This window comes from Anabrus simplex, chromosome 10, assembly GCF_040414725.1.
Source record: "Anabrus simplex isolate iqAnaSimp1 chromosome 10, ASM4041472v1, whole genome shotgun sequence".
Classification (NCBI taxonomy): domain Eukaryota; kingdom Metazoa; phylum Arthropoda; class Insecta; order Orthoptera; family Tettigoniidae; genus Anabrus; species Anabrus simplex.
The window spans coordinates 80,802,630-80,820,469 of NC_090274.1; the positions used below are offsets into that span (position 1 = coordinate 80,802,630).

The window sequence follows — 17,840 nt, forward strand, 5'->3', positions numbered from 1 at the left end:
TAACCCAGTCTTCACACGAGAAGACGTTAGGTTACTCCCAGGTCGAGTTTCTAGGGTAACATTAAGAGCTATGCAATTTAATACAACGTTGCTTACAACGTGTACACTACTTAACCTAGAATAATGTATACAATGTAGAATTCCGTAGCGAAGCACGGGTACATCAGCTAGTATTATATAAATACGTTGATAGGGGACAACCTTGTCTAAATCCTTTTCTAATACTGGCCTTTTCTTCTACCTGCTTGATGATTATGTTTGTGCTTTGGTTCAGATACATTTGATTAAACATTCTTATATCCTTTCAGTCCAGTCCTATTTTCCTCACAGTTCTAAACAGTAGTTCCCAGCTCACATTGTCAAAGGCATTTTCTAGGTGAATTAAGGTAAGATAAGTTGTTCTAGTAGGCTTAGGGACGCTTGCGCAAGATGGCGGCTACAATTAGACGGCTTAGGCGCGCTTGCGGATGATGGCGGCTATACACAAGCTCTTTTAGAGAAAGCTAGCTGGAGGGCCTACTGCGCAAGATGGCGGCTATACATCGAGACGGCCTAGGGGAGATTGCGCAAGATGGCGGCTATACACTTGCTCTTATGGAGAAAGATGACGGTCATGATCGATTGCACAAGATGGCGGCTATACACTGGCTTTTATCGAGAAAGATGACGGCTATGGGCGATTGCACAAGATGGCGGCTATACACGGGCTTTTATGGAGAAAGATACCGACTACGGCCGATTGCACAAGCTGGCGGCTTTACATGGCCTCTTATGGAGAAAGATGATGGCTATGAGCGATTGCGCAAGATGGCGGTTATACATAGGCCCGGCTATACATGGGCTCTGATAAGAACGTCTAGTGCCATAAGAAATAAATTGGTTACATTTAAGTCTCTAGCAGTCGAACAAATTATCGGATAAACATGTAACTTGAAATTTCGGTTCGAAAATATACTATCTGATAAGCATGTAGCTCATGCGGAAAGTGAAATTAAACAGAACGCCTAGTGCCATTGCAGCGGTGTAATTTGAGGACTATGTGAAATCACCGCTACACCAGAAATTTTTTCGTGTGGAATTTAAAAGAAAAGGTGATGGAAACTATTGTTTAATCTTGCCCAATGGAACGGAACTCTGCGATAACTGATTGTTGTACAGTTAAAGTTCTTATTGGTGCAAACTGTAATATAACTGTGGGCAATTCCTTAGCCATTGGACTTTTATTGTACGTTGTTTTCTAGGAACTTGTTATTGGGTAGCTCCGCTGCTTGATCGTCAACTGTTCTGCACGGCGCTCCCTAGCGGCCGTTATTCCAAACCTGGACTTCTGTTCCAGAGTTCGACTTGTGCAGGCGTCATGTCGCTTGTGTTGTTGCCATTCGCTATGGTAGGCCAGAATGGTTTGAAGCCACCGTAAGGTGATTGTGAAATGAAGCCGTAGGCCTGTGTAAATGCTTTTATATTTACATTTCGTTATTTGGTAGTGTTGTAATTTAAACTTGTGTGTAAATTTGGAATGCAACATTATGCGTGACTCCGAGTGCCTGCAGCTGACTATGTTATCCTTGGGAATATTTTGAACTAAATTTTATAAGTGAGTACTACAAAATTGTTATCAACAGTCTGGTAAGTGATCGTCTGGCATGATATTAACTCCAACAGACTTTCCATGTAAACTGCGGTGCATTATTCTGCAGTGAGTAAAATGCCAACATGTCTAACTCCGTCGATGTTTGAATTAATATTTTTGGGAGACGTCTTGTGAACAACAACCTCAATTTACTACTTAGAGGAGAGCAATATTTATTCGCCAAATTATGTTCTGAAAAGATTATCGTGTGAACCACTTTGAAAGACTGGTATTTAAATTTGTCACTAAGAAGAAGAAGAAGAAGAAGAAAGATGTTTTCTGTCGAGAACTCGTAAAATCTAGTTGTTAGTAATGTGCTGGTTCCGTAAACATTTTTATCGGTTTCTAACTCCCAAATCTGCTAGGGTTAATATTAATATCGTTCTGCATCTTGGTGATGTGATAAAGATGGTTTTCCAGGCATTAATAAAATGGAATATTTTTGAAGCTACTAGATAAATATATTAGCTGTTGGAACTCTCTCATATTTATATTAGGGTGAAATTTTAGGTACCGTAAAATGGGTTTACTTTGAACACATTCAAACTTTATTGTGTAAACCCTCAAATATTCTTAATTATTTTAAATGGATCAGTGCAGCTAGCTAGGGGGACTAGGGACCTCAAATGATTGTGCATATCAAAATTTATCATAACTGTATTTATTATACATAATAAAAATAAAAATCAGTGTTCAAAGTTACCCTGCAATTGGGGTAACTTTGAACAAACATAATTTTTTTAATTGCAGTTCAAAGTTAAACTCCATGAGGGTAACTTTGATCAACAAGATTGCTTTTAAATGGAATTGGTGATTGAATAATACTGCATTAAGATGAAATACCATGCAAATATGGGTATATTAAGCTGAAATGTTAAAATAAAGGTAGTAAAATATTTTACAAGCATTTTCATAAATCAAAAGAACGGAGCACTGTTGAATGAAATCTTTGGGGTCACTACTGTCTATAGAAGGGTTTTCCGGTACACTGCCAGTTCCTGCTAGCTGAAAAGTAAAAACCCAACATTGTTAGTGTGTTTGTTTCTCACTTTGTTGCTAAGCGTTCGTACGGGGCCGAGCTGAGTGGCTCAGACGGTTAAGGCGCTGGCCTTCTGACCCCAACTTGGCAGGTTCGATCCTAGCTCAGTCCGGTGGTATTTGAAGGTGCTCAAATACGTCAGCCTCATGTCGGTAGATTTACTGGCACGTAAAGGAACTCTTGCGGGACTAAATTCCGGCACCTTGGCGTCTCCAAAAACCGTAATAAAGTAGTTAGATTGACGTAAAACAAATTATATTATTAATATTAGTTCCTACGGGAATGGAAAAATGCGTGCTAGCCATTCTCATTGTCGTTCTGCCATTTGTGAGAGCATTCACAGCTTCCTCCAAGTTCTGCAAAGAGTAACTCTTGTATGGACGAGAATCAGCTTTACGGACGTATCTCCTTGGCATTTTAGAACTGAAAAATATAACGAATCTACTTTGCAACACCTACAATCACACCTTGTAGTAGAGATCAACAATAGGCTTCAGATAAAAAGAAAGGCATTATCAGTAGAAAATAATTTTTGTGTTTGGGGTAACTTTGAAAAGTGTTCAATGTAACCCAAATTTAGGTCAGAAAATGTCCGAATAAATATTTTCTGATATAACCGAGAGATACGTACATCCACTGCAAAAAATCATATATATTATATTTCAAAGACGTATTGAAAACTGTGATACAAATGTTTTCTGAAGATCAAAGTCGATACACACCTTCAAGCGCATAAAAGTAGTCACATGTGAAAAAATTAAAATCAAATTTACCCGCCATTTTAAACGCCCACCAAAGAACACACAACTGCCAACAGCTGCAGGCAGTGGTACCAATGTGCTCAAAAAACATATCCTTAATATCCCAAACAGAAATTTACCTTAATATATTTCTTCAATAGTATGTATAACAGTAAATACAATTTCCAGGAAAAGTGTTCAATGTTACACCATTGTTCAAAGTAACCCCATCTTACGGTAGATTAATTATATTTTCTTCCTTCTGAAGTACACTGAAGTTGGTAATTTTCTTAATATTATTTGCCTTGTATGCATTGTTATATCGATCCTGTGACCGTTAGATTGAATTATCTTAATCTTATCTATGATATTCCGTCGCATCTTTCATTATTGAATTCCGCCAATCTAAATATGCCCTAACAAATATGTTATACTTAAACAAGTGAATACTTTCTATTGATGGACATACTTATGTGCCACGAGAACCGTGTGGTTTCAAATGACCTGCTCTTTTATCAGGAGCTGCGAAGAGTGAAAGTGTGTGTAGTCTCTTGTATCATTAGCCTCATAAAGGCGACTGAATATTTAAAATTATTTTAAACCCTAATGAATACTGAAGCGTGCTTTGGGTCGAATTGAAACGAATTCCATTTTCTTTTTAAATCAATTTTCTTCATTATTATTATTATTATTATTATTATTATTATTATTATTATTATTATTATTATTATTATTATATTTATATTTTCCTTTCTTTAAATTTTGATTTATGTTACTGATCTAAAGCTACACTCTATTTATTTGCATTGTTGGAGGTGTTCTTCCATCTTTTGTTTGTTGATAACAGTTTGATTAGTTTGCATTATCACGGCGTAGTGAGTGTTGTAACAATACTCGTGATGTGCTGACGTTCGTTGTTGTATGGCGTACCTATGCTGTTGATGTGATGGACTGGGTCACGAGATGAGTTTTAATTGCTTCTATATTATTGTGCTACCTTATTATTATTGATTTCCATCCATCATTCAATTTTTTCTTTTGATGTGGGCTCTTTCTTAATTTTATATTTTTGCCTTCCTTAATGATTCTTGGGGACATTGTAGGTCTGTTAGGGGACGCAATTTAAAGGTTTTAATATGAAACGCTTCCGTGTTCACAGAGGAATTTCAAACATGTAATAATTTATTTGTTTAATACATGTTGTTTTTAATTGTTCAAAAACATTTGGTAAATTGTTTGGGTAAAATTAACTGGGACGCGAGTACCCGTAAATAGCGGTGCACCTTATTAATGGTTTGGAAAATTATCATTATTATAATTTCTTTTAAAGAAAGATGGTTTCGAGCTCGAACAAGCAATTTGTAATGAACAGTAAATTGTAATGAGCCTCTAAGTCAAACTGAAGTGAATTCCATCCAGAAAATATTATTGATTTTTTTAAATTTGGTTGTAATTGTTGGTATGGTGACTACGATTGGTAGTAACTCTGTAAATGAGCCTTGTCATTAGTTTTCCCTTTTTTTAAACCTAATTGTTTTCAATTTTCTTATATATTTAAATTGCACCACCCACCCTACTTATTTTCTCTTTTATTATATTAAATTTTGGTCTTTTGTGTGTGACGGAGGGTGTCATTATAGTGAATTGCTCTACCTCATACTCCTTCCACCCTCCTATTGGCCTCGCCCAGATTCCCATCGCTTCCCTATTCTGTGTTTGTGTTTTATCGAGGCCCATCAGACCGTAGTTGGCGTGATTCACGCTGGGAGGCCCCTCTTATCTCTTTGGTGGCCGCGCTGACAGTCGAGGACTTGGGCTGCGGTATTGTGGTTTCACTTATTTGATTGCCCACTTCTTCGATTGTCAGTATGCCACAACATAAGAAATAAATTGGTTACATTTAAGCCCCTGCAGTCGAACAAATTATCGAATATACATGTAACTTGAAATTTCGGTTCGGAATTATACTACTTCAATATGCTGGCTTGGATAATGAGCATGTAGCTCATGCGGAAAGTGAAATTAAACAGAACGCCTAGTGCTATAAGAAATACATTGGTTACATTTAAGCCCCGAGCACCCGAACAAATTATCAGAAAAACATGTAACTTGAAATTTTGGATCAGAAATATACTATTTGAATCTATTGGCCTGGGTTATAAGAATTTAGCTCATGCGCAAAATGAAGTAAACAGTTCGCGTAGCGCTATAAGGAATACATTGTTTACATGTAAGCCCCTAGCAGTGGAACAAATTATCGCATAAATATGCAATTGAAATATCGGTTCGGAAACATATAAATTCACTCTGTTGTCATAGGTGAAATAGTGAAATTTAACCGGACGCCTAGTGCCTTAATAAATACATTGGTTACATTTAAGCCCCTAACAGTCGAACAAATTATCGGATAAACATGTGACTTGAAATATCGGTTCGGAAATATACCATTTGAATCTGTTGGCATGGGTTATAAGCATGTAGCTCATGTGGAAAGTAAAATTAAACAGAACGCCCAGCGCTATAAGAAACACATAGGTTACATTTAAGCCCCCCTAGCAGTCGAACAAATTATCGGATAAACATGTAACGTGAAATTTCGGTTCGGAAATATACTACTTGAATACGTTGGCATGGGTTATAAGCATGTAGCCCATGCAGAAAGTAAAATAAGAAATACATTGCTTACATTTAAGCCAATGGCAGTCAAACGAACAGTCGTAGAAACATGTAACATTAAATATCGGTTCGGAAACATATTACTTCAATGTGTTGGTATAGTTTATATGCTTGTATCTCACGCAGGAGCGAAAACAAACAGAACACCTAGTTCCAAAAGAAATACATTGCTTACATTTAAGACCCTAGCAGTCGAACAAATTATCGGATAAACATGTAACTTGAAATTTCGGTTCGGAAATAAACTATTCGAATCTGCTGGCATGCGTTATAAGCATGCAGGTCATGCGGAAAGTGAAATAAAAATATATAACTTACATTTAAGGCCCTAGCATTCGAAAAAATTATCGCATAAATATGTAATATGAAATGACGAATTTTTCAAATTGCTCGTGGCTTTGTTTACAAACAAGAGCACGTAAAATTTCAAATTTCACGCACCCACGTGCCTAAGATAGCAAACAAAAGCACGTGGAATTTCAAATTTCGCGCACTCACGTGACTAAGGTAGCACCCATGAGGATTTAGTCAAGATGCTCTCTTGTTTAAAGATGGCAACTGTCAATAAAGCCGCTGAATGTCAAGTTGCCCGCCACTACGTGCCTAAGGTATTAGCTATGCTCTCTTGTTTAAAGATGGCCGCTGACAGCTGACAAAAGAGCACGTGGAATTTCACATTGCCCGCCACCACGTTCCTAAGGTGGTAGCTATGAGGTTTAGTGCCGTAAAGGTGACAGCACTGAGGTTAGCGAAGCGTACTTGTTTAAAGATGGCAGCCGTCAGCTTGACAGCTGTCAAAAAAGCACATGGCTTTGTTTACAAACAAGAGCACGGCTTTGCTTACAAACAAGAGTACGTGGTCGTAACGTCACGTTCACGTGGTCATAACGTCATGGGGTCATTGACGTTTGGCTAGGATGAATGATCTCGGGTGCTGACGCAGCAGAAAATGTGCTGACGCCAAGTGTTTGGAAAACCCACTGCTCCAATACTCCAAGGGGAACGGAAATAAATTCTTTCTGGTGTGTGTAGATGGCTTCACAGGATTTTCATGGTTGTTTCCGAATAAGCTGGCCACCGCTCAGTCTTCTATTTCGTGTCTTAATACTATCTTTGCTTCTTTTGGTCCTTGTCAATATGTAGGTTCCGATAATGCTTAGGCTTTCACATCCAATCTATTCCGAAAAGTCTGTTTTGACCTGTCTATTTCACATGTAACAACTTCTGCTTACCATCTCTAGCTGTGCGGGTTAATCGTAATCTTCGATCGGCATTGATTGCTTTTCATCACGAAGATGTCCTCGGACACTCCCGGCACTGAACGCCATACGCCATTTCATCACGAAGATAATTCCAGGCGGAATACTTCGTTGCATTGGTTACCTTTTGCTTTAAATTCAGCTGTTCATGAGTCACACAAGTTCACCCCTGCCTCGTCCCGCTCCATGACTAAATGGTTAGCGTGCTAGCCTTTGGTCACAGGGAACCAGGCTTCGATTCCCGGCAGGGTCGGGAATTTTATCCATAATTGGTTAATTTCTCTGGCACAGGGGCTGGGTTAATGTGTCGTCTTCATCATCATTTCATCCTCATCTCGACGCGCAGGTCGCCTACGGGTGTCACATCAAAAGCCCTGCACCTGACAGAGCGATCATGTCCTCGGACACTCTCGGCACTACGTCGTTTCATTTTACCCCTGCCTCTCTCAACACGCCTCTCTCTAATCTTTGGTCACTAAAGGAAATATTGCCAGGGACAATAGATCCAGATATTATTAGAGATCTACGAAAAAAGGCTAAAAGTAACCTTAAAGCTTCTCATGAAAAGGTTAGGGAAAGGTAAGATCCTGGAGGGAGGCCCACCAATTTAAAAGTCGGAGATCAGGTTATGGTAAAAAAATTGTAGTTGCGGGCAAGCTTGCCCCCAGATTTCACTGGCCATGTATTATTTTAGACTTCCTAACCCCTGTCACTTTATTGGTCAGCAACCCAGCAACTGAGAGGATATTTAAGGTTGACCTTTCTCAAGTGCAACCAGTATAAATTCCACACCGGCCACTAAATCTTGGCAATAAGAGAAGGTTAGTTTTCTTTCATCACTGTTTAGAATTTTAAAATTTATTAGGTAACTTAATATTGTAATATGAAGGACTTCTGCCCCGACCATGAGGGAATTACCTTGTAATCCTTCCCCTCTATTAAATATGTACCTGTTTGCCATGTCCTGGTGGCCATTGCCTAGCCCTCGTTACCAAATTTCTGCCTACTGACACATTCATCCTCATTTATCTATTTTATTTAATAGATGAAATTTTGATATTGTTTCATTTTTATTTTTGGTCTTATGAAAGGTGAATGTGGTATGAATATTATGACTGAGTTTATTGGTTTAGCACCACAAATCTATGCATTTGAGACAGAAAATTCTCAATCTCTAACAAAAGCAAAAGGTGTACGTTCAATCCCAGGTAGCCATTTACAATATCAACACTATCGTAAGGTACTAGCATCTAAAAATGCAGTTTTCTGTAGACAGATGAGAATACCATCACACAGCCATCATGTTTTTACTATTGAACAGAACAAATGTTCATTAATTCCATTTGAAGATAAATGTCAGTGGAATAGTGATTCTCTTACGAGTGTACCATGGGGGTACGAAAACGTATAGCTGTTTGTTATGCCTTGATATTTTTATGTATATAATATTCATGAATCTTTCATTCTTGTAAATATAATAATTATGTGCAAAAGGGCGAAAATTATCTTAAAAATATATTACATCTTCATTCATTTTAAAATTCTATTTTTAATTTCTATAATAACGATGTAAAATTCTGAAAAATATATTTTCCAGACTTTTTTTACATTTCTCCTTATCCGACCTGTCCTTATTCATCCACCACTTTCTCCTCTTTTTATATAACAAATAACGTGCGTAAATAATTGTAGAACTTATGCGTCACATGTTTTCAGGATGTGTAGAGGACAACTCTATACCAGACTGATATTATAACAATAACCTATAGCAAAAACGGGGTGAAAAGTGTCACTAATGTATTGTTATCATGTAATCTAATCCTCTCATCCGTTATTCATTCCAAACTGGACCGGGGATCATTATTAGATAGCTCTTAATTTGTATTAATAACAACATTAGGATTTCGTTTGCCGGGAAGGGCATCTGGATTTAAACTATGCGCTGTGAGGATAGGTCTCGTCAAAATAGAGTCGGAAACGTATTCAAAATTTCGCGCCTCATACTTGACAAAAAAGCACATGTCTAAGAACCGTCAATATGATAGCAGTGGGTTTAGGGTTCGTTCTCTTTTTTCAAAATTCCGCGCCCACGTGGTCAAAATGTCAGGTTAGAGCCTGTCATGATGATGGCTGTGAGGGTAGCCACGCGGACTTATTCAAATTCCGCACCCACGTGGCCACAAAGTAAGGTTAGGACTGTCAAGAGGGGAGCAGTGAGGTTAGCCGCGCCCACGTTCTCAGAAAGTGAGGTTAGAACCCGTTAAGCTGACAGCCATCAAGTTGAAAGCTCTCACGAGCACGTGGTCTTGTTTGTAAGCAATAGCACGTGGCCGTGACGTCATGGGGCCAATGACCTTGCTAGGGGCCAATGACCTCTTGTGATAATGCTGACGCAGCACCCATTGTTTTATAACTCGTCTCGCCCTATTTGTATTACTATTATTATTATTGTTGTTGTTATTATAATCATTGTACTTTTATTTTCTCCATATTTGTATAAATGCATAATAATTATTTGTTAGGTACACTGAAGAGTAAAACTCTCAAACTTCGACCGCGTAAATCACACTTGAAACCTACTTAGATAAAATTACATAGACCTGACTTACGAGTTGTGATGCAATTGCAGTTGGTTATAATCTCGCCTGTTACATTAATTCAACATTTGTGAATTTTTCATAATTAAAAAGTACAGACATATTATGTCCTTGCATTGCACGGGTTAGACGGAGGTAACAGTTCACCTGTTTGCGTGACGTCATCGGAGCTACAGAACGGCCTGTATATCACGACAGCAGTGGTTTCATGCAATATCATATCAAGTACCTATTAGATTAATTCCACAAACTGTATTACTGTGGTTTGAAAGTTGGGTTAAATTCGAAGGGCGCATGCAAACATTTTGAATACAAAGCACTAAGAAACGTGTATTTATAACATAAAATATTATCCATCCAACACAGAAGCACAACTCTGCAATTGAGAATATACGGTACCGTTATCATCCAATGTCCACTGGCGTTCTTGCGGCCATGCACAGACACGTCCAACTTAGAGCCCACAGACGATGCACAGTGATCTCCACTCGCCTGTGGAACTGTTAGCATCAGGGGCAAGAGGATCTGGAACAGGTACAGAGTTCAACATATAACTATGACTGAAGTGACATTCAAAACGAGGTAGTGACCGAAAATTTGGTACGTCAATGCAGAACACTGATTTCAGTTTCAACTATCCATCCTCTGTCAAACAAACCTTAGATCTTCAGACCAGTTTGAAAACTTTGATGGTCAGTTAACAAAATAGCGAGCAATATTTACCTGTGTAAAGTAATCGTCTGTTTCCCTGTGCAGTTTTATGTATTCTGACAAGGTTAATGAACTTATTCGTAACTATTTGTTAATTATCATCATGAGAGGTTCATGAACTTTGTTCTAGGTATATATTAAATTATCTGACCATTTCACGTCCTTTGCTACATTTCCTCCCTGTCGTGGCCTATATTTTCTATAACGGAGCAAGACTACAGCCCCATCTAGTCCAAGTAACAATTGTGCGGGGAACTCGTCCTGTGGTAATTTCTCACTGAACTCTGATTGCAGTTACTTGCACGGGGCAGAGAGCGTGAGGTGCACAGATAATATTTGCCAATACAGTATATTCGGAATTGCATTTTATTTCCTTTCTAAGTCTTTGAACGCGAACCAACAAATGGAATTTCAACGCTCGAAAAATGTAGAATGAGGAGCTCCCAAAGCTCTGGTACTTTACAACATATCTGTGGGAGAGAACTCACGTCTGTCACAGTCTGATGACCCGTGGGTCTCGGGATATTATTAGGTTAATCTTAACAAATGGAAAACTCATACTTCACGTAAACATTGTTGCCAACTTATATTTTCAAGATCCGCTAAATACTACCAAAAAACGGTAAAACTCCGCCAAGAAATCCGATCTCAAATAATGAAGAGTACAATGAGCAATAATAATAAGATAAATGTCTGCACTCACCTGATCTGCGAGTTTCACTGGAAAAACCCCCTGCCAGGGACCCGGAGAGCTAAAACTAGTACGTGAATCCCCTACCTCAAGGGCCACATCGGAACAGGCCAGTTCACTAAACGGTCTTCCTTCATAGCATAAATATAAATGCTACTCTCTCACAGTTTCATAATCTGTCGTCATTCGCTAACTAAGAGAAAAGAACCCATTCCCTACGCATTACAAACTTATGATAACATGGTCTCATAACATCGAATCCAAATAACATGTTTTCCTCATGTGACTGCTAACTCCTGACAAGAAATACAAAATAACTCGGAGACAGACTGGAGTGCAAATTAAAAAAAAAACATAAAAAGGGTAGAACACTAAATTCAAGTATAATAATCCTAGAATTCTGCCAAAAAAATTCCGCTGTCCGCTAAATGATATATTTCTCCGCCGACGGTCTTCTAATCTCGCCAAATTTAGCGGAAAAACCGCTAAGTTGGCAACACTGCACGTAAAGAAGTCGTACCTTCCAGAGCACATTACATAAGTCGGGGCTCGAACGCTGGTATCCAGTTCATAAATGGTTTTGCAAAACATCACAGAATCGAAAGAAGCCGTAGTTTCTAGTTTTACATTAGACTGGGCTCGAACCCTCGATTCTAGTTCACAATGATTTTACAATACGCCCGTTTCCGGGGCAGTATACTACATTATTCGCAATTGTCTGACATCAAAGGCCCTTAACGCAGAAGGCGTATAATACCCACGGGGCTAGTATTACCTGGTTACCCTCTCTATATTCAGGAAACCAAATACCAGAGAATAAGCCCTACAGAAATTTTATAGAAATGCGGACACCCTAACAGTCGCATGCTTACTATAAACATCGAAAACTTCGCGAGATTCACATAGTTAACGTTCTGCCATACCTTGTTAATTAGCTCATGTTCAGGCTGCTGCCTCGCCTCCTCTCCCTTAAACCGCCATCAAATGATACACACACAAGCCAGTCAGTACAAGAAACCTTAGCAGAAGAATTCGCTTTTTAAATAGAGTGAAAGCCGCTGATTCTGAAAGGATTTATTTTATACACTTCGATTGGATAATCTACTTGATATCATATCTTGATAGGCTGATTAAATTGTTGACAGATTTGATAACTTCTGTATGATTGAAAGAAAAACTGACTGGCGATAGCTTATCCAAGTTCCAAATACCAATTTCCTTTCAGGTTGATAATTTATCTCGGCGCACTTCCCCAGTTACTTGGCTGTTTACATGAAGTGGCTATACCAAATTAATTCAGAGCCTCTATAGTATCCCCAGCTTGACATGTGGTGCACGGACGCTGAAGAAATTATTCTTTATGGTTATATTGGACACATCTTCAAAATTTCAAACTCTTCCGAGAGAAGAAAATTTGTTTTCAGGAAAATTCCTTTCCGTGAGGATCAACTAGCCGGGCTCAAGCAAGATGTATCAGATATTTTATATTCACGAGACCAAATGGACTGCATCTTATTGACCTATACAAGGCGTATTAACAGGGCGGTACAAGTAAGAGAGGGCTATTGGATTAGAATAGGTGCTTACATTTCAAGAAACGAAACCACTACATTGAAGCAGGTGGAGCATTGTCTGGTCATATTATGATTAAGAGCGAATCCTGCAAGGCAATTTTACTGGACGCCGGTGTTTTCTTGTATAGTAATTACTGTGTCGATGCTGTGAAACTAGTACATGTGGTTCACTGCAAGTACCTAGGTGAGCTTTACAGATCTCTTCATATGGTTATGGGTGTATTTAGGGGTCGCAGTAAGGATGTAAACCAGAGGCGTATAAGTTATTGGTACGACCCGTTCAGCGTGTGAGAGACTTACCAGGATTACTGGACTCAAGAACAACATGAAAAGATCCACAGGAGAGCAGCGCGATTTCCTGTGGGTGGCTTCTCACAAGGGATAGTGTAGTGAAAATATTGGAAACTTCGGACTGGGAAGACTTGGGAGTAAGGAGACGAACAGCTGAGCTGTAATACGTCACCTCACGGACGCTCATATTACACACACATAACTCTATACATATACATTGTCAGGGGTAGACTTTCAAGTTTTATGCCTGCATGACCTAAGCGCCATCACAGTCCTGGTTCTGTGACCTCTTAGCACACTTTACACGCATATTCTTTGAGGAAGGAATGCTGTAGAAATAGACTGACGACATGCAGCAGATCTTGTCGAGAGTGGTGTGAGGAAAGCCATCGTCAGAAGATTAGGAGCATTTGAAATGCGGGTCTACTCTATTGACCAGGATGAATAGAAATGTGCAGCTCACCTACTCCGGTCATATCAGTAGGCGCCCTCCTCTAAACATTTATACAAGGGAAGATCGAGACGTGAGGGGTCCTGGGAGACCCCGCATGTGTTGGCTAAGGGGAACCTTCGACTGTAGTTCAGCCAAGAGCAAAACTAAGATCCAAAGTCCAATGACGGATACGGCACTAGCACTCTATCCAGTGTGATGCTAATTATTCCGGCAGACAGAGCGTCCAAAGAGACGGGAGGATAAACGTGCAACTGATCATTATTACATGCATAGAATAATGTATTATTAATCAAGTATTGTCCCTCTATAGCTCGTGTGGAGAGACCGCAATTAACTGTACAGCTTGGTGCCTGCTGCAAATGAGCTCCTGAGAGCCTCTCTTTGCTCTCCACTATTGCTCGTGTGGAGAGACCGCACATAACTGTATAGCTTGGTGCCTGCAGCAAATGAGCTCCTGAAAGCCTCTCTATGCTCTCCTCTATTGCTCGTGTGGAGAGACCGCACTTAACTGTATAGCTTTGTGTCTGCTACAAATGGGCTGCTGAAAGCCTCTCTTTGCTCTCCTCTATTGCTCGTGTGGAGAGACCGCACTTAACCGTATAGCTTTGTGTCTGCTACAAATGGGCTGCTGAAAGCCTCTCTTTGCTCTCCTCTATTGCTCGTGTGGAGAGACCGCACTTAACTGTATAGCTTGGTGCCTGATGCAAGTCAGCTCCTGAAAGCCACTCTTGGCTCTCCTCTATTGCTCGTGTGGAGAGACCGCACTTAACTGTATAGCTTGGTGCCTGCTACAAATGAGCTCCTGAAAGCCTCTCTATGATCTCCACTATTGCTCGTGTGGAGAGACCGCACTTAACTGTATAGCTTGGTGCCTGCTACAAATGAGCTCCTGAAAGCCTCTCTTTGCTCTCCTATATTGCTCGTGTGGAGAGACCGCACTTCACTGTATAGCTTGGTGCCTGCTGCAAATGAGCTCCTGAAAGCCACTCTTTGCTCTCCACTATTGCTCGTGTGGTGAGACCGCACTTAAGTCTATAGTTTGGTGCCTGCTGCAAATGAGCTCCTGAAAGCCTCTCTATGCTCTCCTCTATTGCTCGTGTGGAGAGACCGCACTTAACTGTATAGCTTGGTGCCTGCTGAAAATGAGCTCCTGAAAGCCACTCCTTGCTCTTCTCTATTGCTCGTGTGGAGAGACCGCACTTAACTGTATAGCTTAGTGCCTGCTGCAAATGAGCTCCTGAAAGCCTCTCTATAGCTCGTGTGGAGAGACCACACTTAACTGTATAGCGTGGTGCCTGCTATAAATGAGCTCATGTAAGCCTCTCTTGGCTCTCCTCTATAGCTCGTGTGGAGAGACCGCACTTAACTGTATAGCGTAGTGCCTGCTGTAAATGAGCTCATGCTCTCCTTCGACTTGTATCCACCACTGACAGCACACCCTTGTGTTACATCACGTTCCCTTGTTTGAACATTCATCAATCACAAATATTCCACTCAAATTCTGTGAAAATTCCACTACTCTATAGAGATATTTCATCCTTATTTTGCCCAGCTCCATGGCGAAATGTTTTGTTACAGTAGGTACCGGGTTCGATTAGCTGCCGTGTCGGGATTTTAACCTTCATTGGTTAATTGGGGGCTGTGTGTTTGTGATGTCCTCTTGAGTAGGAGCCGCATCCCCAGATACATGCAAGTCACCTATAAGACCTGCACCAGATCTGCTCGGAGGATATTCGCCATTATTATTATTATTATTATTATTATTATTATTATTATTATTATTATTATTATTATTATTTGTCCAACCCTTGTACCGTTTTCTCTACGGGGTCGTGTATGAGGTGAGATGAATCTGTCGCGGCGGTTTTTATGACCGAATGCCCTTCTTTATCAGAAAAGTTAAAGAGATGAAATATTATAGTAAGAGATGAGAGGGTGAGACCCAGTGCCGGCACATTGCCTACGCCTACTCCTGTAAAATAGCAGCAAGGAGGCTGCTCATGGCTTAACGTCTCCATTGGACGGTCGAATCACCGGCAACAGCGTCGTATGCCCTCACTCCGTATGAGCACTGCGGAGACGTTTAGAATTTAATCAAGGCTTATCTAGTGATAAAGATAGGATACCAGTAATTCCCCTACCCTGCCGGCCAACATTCTGATAATGAACGTTTCTTCAACAAGAGGACTCGAACCGGGTAACCACCTTGTCAGGGCGATTTGACTTCAACTCCTTAACGATCATGGCCACGAGGCCTTCTATTATTATTATTATTATTATTATTATTATTATTATTATTATTATTATTATTATTATTATTATCATTATTAAATTTCCACTCCAAGCCTGACATCAACTCTCCCTTGACCCCTTGTTATCAGCTACAGAGAAATAAACAAACACTCACCAAGAGAAGCGACATCCTTACGAGTTCTGACAGTGATATCATTCGCTCCGGCTTGCTATTTATTTCATTGACTTGAGTGTTAAGAAAGTCCCGCATGCTGAAAGCTGCCAGTTCGCTGGCCGACTTAGTGACCTCTCAGAACCTTCGACGTCATATTTCGATAAGCGATAGGAGATTTACCACGCAAAAATACTATCTGTGCGAGCCTGTAAGATAAAACTATGAATAAAGACCAGATTTTAACAAATCTCTTGTATTTTGTGACCAAAAATGTTACATTTATTCAATAATAAGGTAACAATTAATTTAAATTTATGTTTGGTTCGAAAACTGTCCGGGCCTCCAGTGAGCTGAAGAGGAGATAGAAAATTATTCAATGCCGACATTCTTTCCCAAATTTACAGTTTTGTGGCCTTGTTAATGATTTTAGAGTGCGGCTCAAAACAATATTTGTACCCTAAACCAACAGGGTCTTTGTCTGTGAAATAAGTTTCAGGTACGAGAGCGACCAAGTGCCAAGGTCTTCGATGTTCCACGAGAAGTTGGAGACTTGATTTCCTGTTTAGGGAACATTCACTGGAAGAGGTACAAGCGGAATTTAGTAGCGAATATTACACGTAAAACGGAAGGGCATGTGATTACAATGGTCAGTCGCATAAAACGGGAAGGCCTACGGTTGTAATCATGATATCAGTTGCTCCGACAGATGTGAATACTTTCTTAAGCTTTCTGTACGTGTGTAAATCTTGACAGCATTTTCATATATTTCAGTCAGATCGTTGTATACGTGTTGCGGTTTAAATTAATTTTGTTCACATAAAAATTCACCCATGTGCCCGACGATGTCATTTCCAAGATTCTCGGCGAGGTTTTTGAGGTACGACTGCCACGTTTAAATGACAACAACCACAGCAACAGAGGAGGGTTCTGTTTATTATTATTATTATTATTATTATTATTATTATTATTATTATTATTATTATTATTATTATTATTATTATTATGGATACGGGGATGCCCTTGGAGCAGAAAGAGGTTAAGGAATGTGCTGGGATGAATGGGTCTAACTACAATGTCAAGAATTGAATTTAGAACTTAAACTGAAGGTTATATTTTCACAACTCAAAATTTAAGAAATTTTACACGTACAAGTAGCAAACATAAAAGAATATTGTGAAAAAATCCAAGATTCAGAACCTTGACACCTTGGGCTTTAAGCCCCTAGCTTTACATTTCCTGTGCTCAAATTTACAAAGAGCACAAATTTACTCAAGGGCAGAAATCCCCCAAATTCATGGAGAAATTGCTCCCAAAATACAATGTCTAGCCTCCCAGAGGCACTCGTTACAATCACAAAATTGAACAAGAGCTAACAGGCTCTCGGTTTCTTCTAGCCTATTCAAGGCAATATCCGAAAATTACAATCACTCGCCATCAAGGTACAACTTACAAATTTGAAACAGGGTTATATTGTACCCAACCTATTGGGCCTTTGCGGAAAAGAACAGGTTAAGCAAATGGCCTGAAAAACAAATTGAATGGAGGCGTGTGCTTGCACTCCTAGATATGAACTCTTAAAACCTAAAGGGCACTAGGCCGATGAAACAGGGGCTACTCCCAAACTACTGAGGTGTCTCGTATAAGGATAAATTAATGTCTTACGTAAAGGAAGAAAAACAGTTACAAAACGTAGTCACCTCAAACCAAGATGAAGGGGAGATCGAGAGGGTACATCACTCTCTATCCCCGATTTACAGTCGAAGATTTTATT

At 39.6% G+C, this 17,840-nt stretch overlaps 1 protein-coding gene across 3 annotated transcripts in view; it reads right to left on the reverse strand.

Moving 5' to 3' along the window:
* The window catches only part of LOC136882110 (hemolymph lipopolysaccharide-binding protein-like), a 62,755-nt gene extending 46,668 nt beyond the window's left edge, over positions 1-16,087 (reverse strand). For 2 of the 3 annotated variants that reach the window (XM_067154634.2, XM_068229393.1), the window contains exons 1-2: positions 16,070-16,087; positions 10,341-10,466 (exon numbers count right to left, since the gene is read on the reverse strand). In XM_067154634.2, coding sequence (XP_067010735.2) covers positions 10,341-10,466; positions 16,070-16,084 — 141 coding nt within the window. In that variant the 5' untranslated portion in view covers positions 16,085-16,087. Of the gene's footprint in view, positions 1-10,340; positions 10,467-12,266; positions 12,401-16,069 lie in introns of those variants that run through there. The other variant, XM_067154635.2, reaches the window with a different exon arrangement.
* Between the last annotated feature and the right edge of the window lie 1,753 nt (positions 16,088-17,840).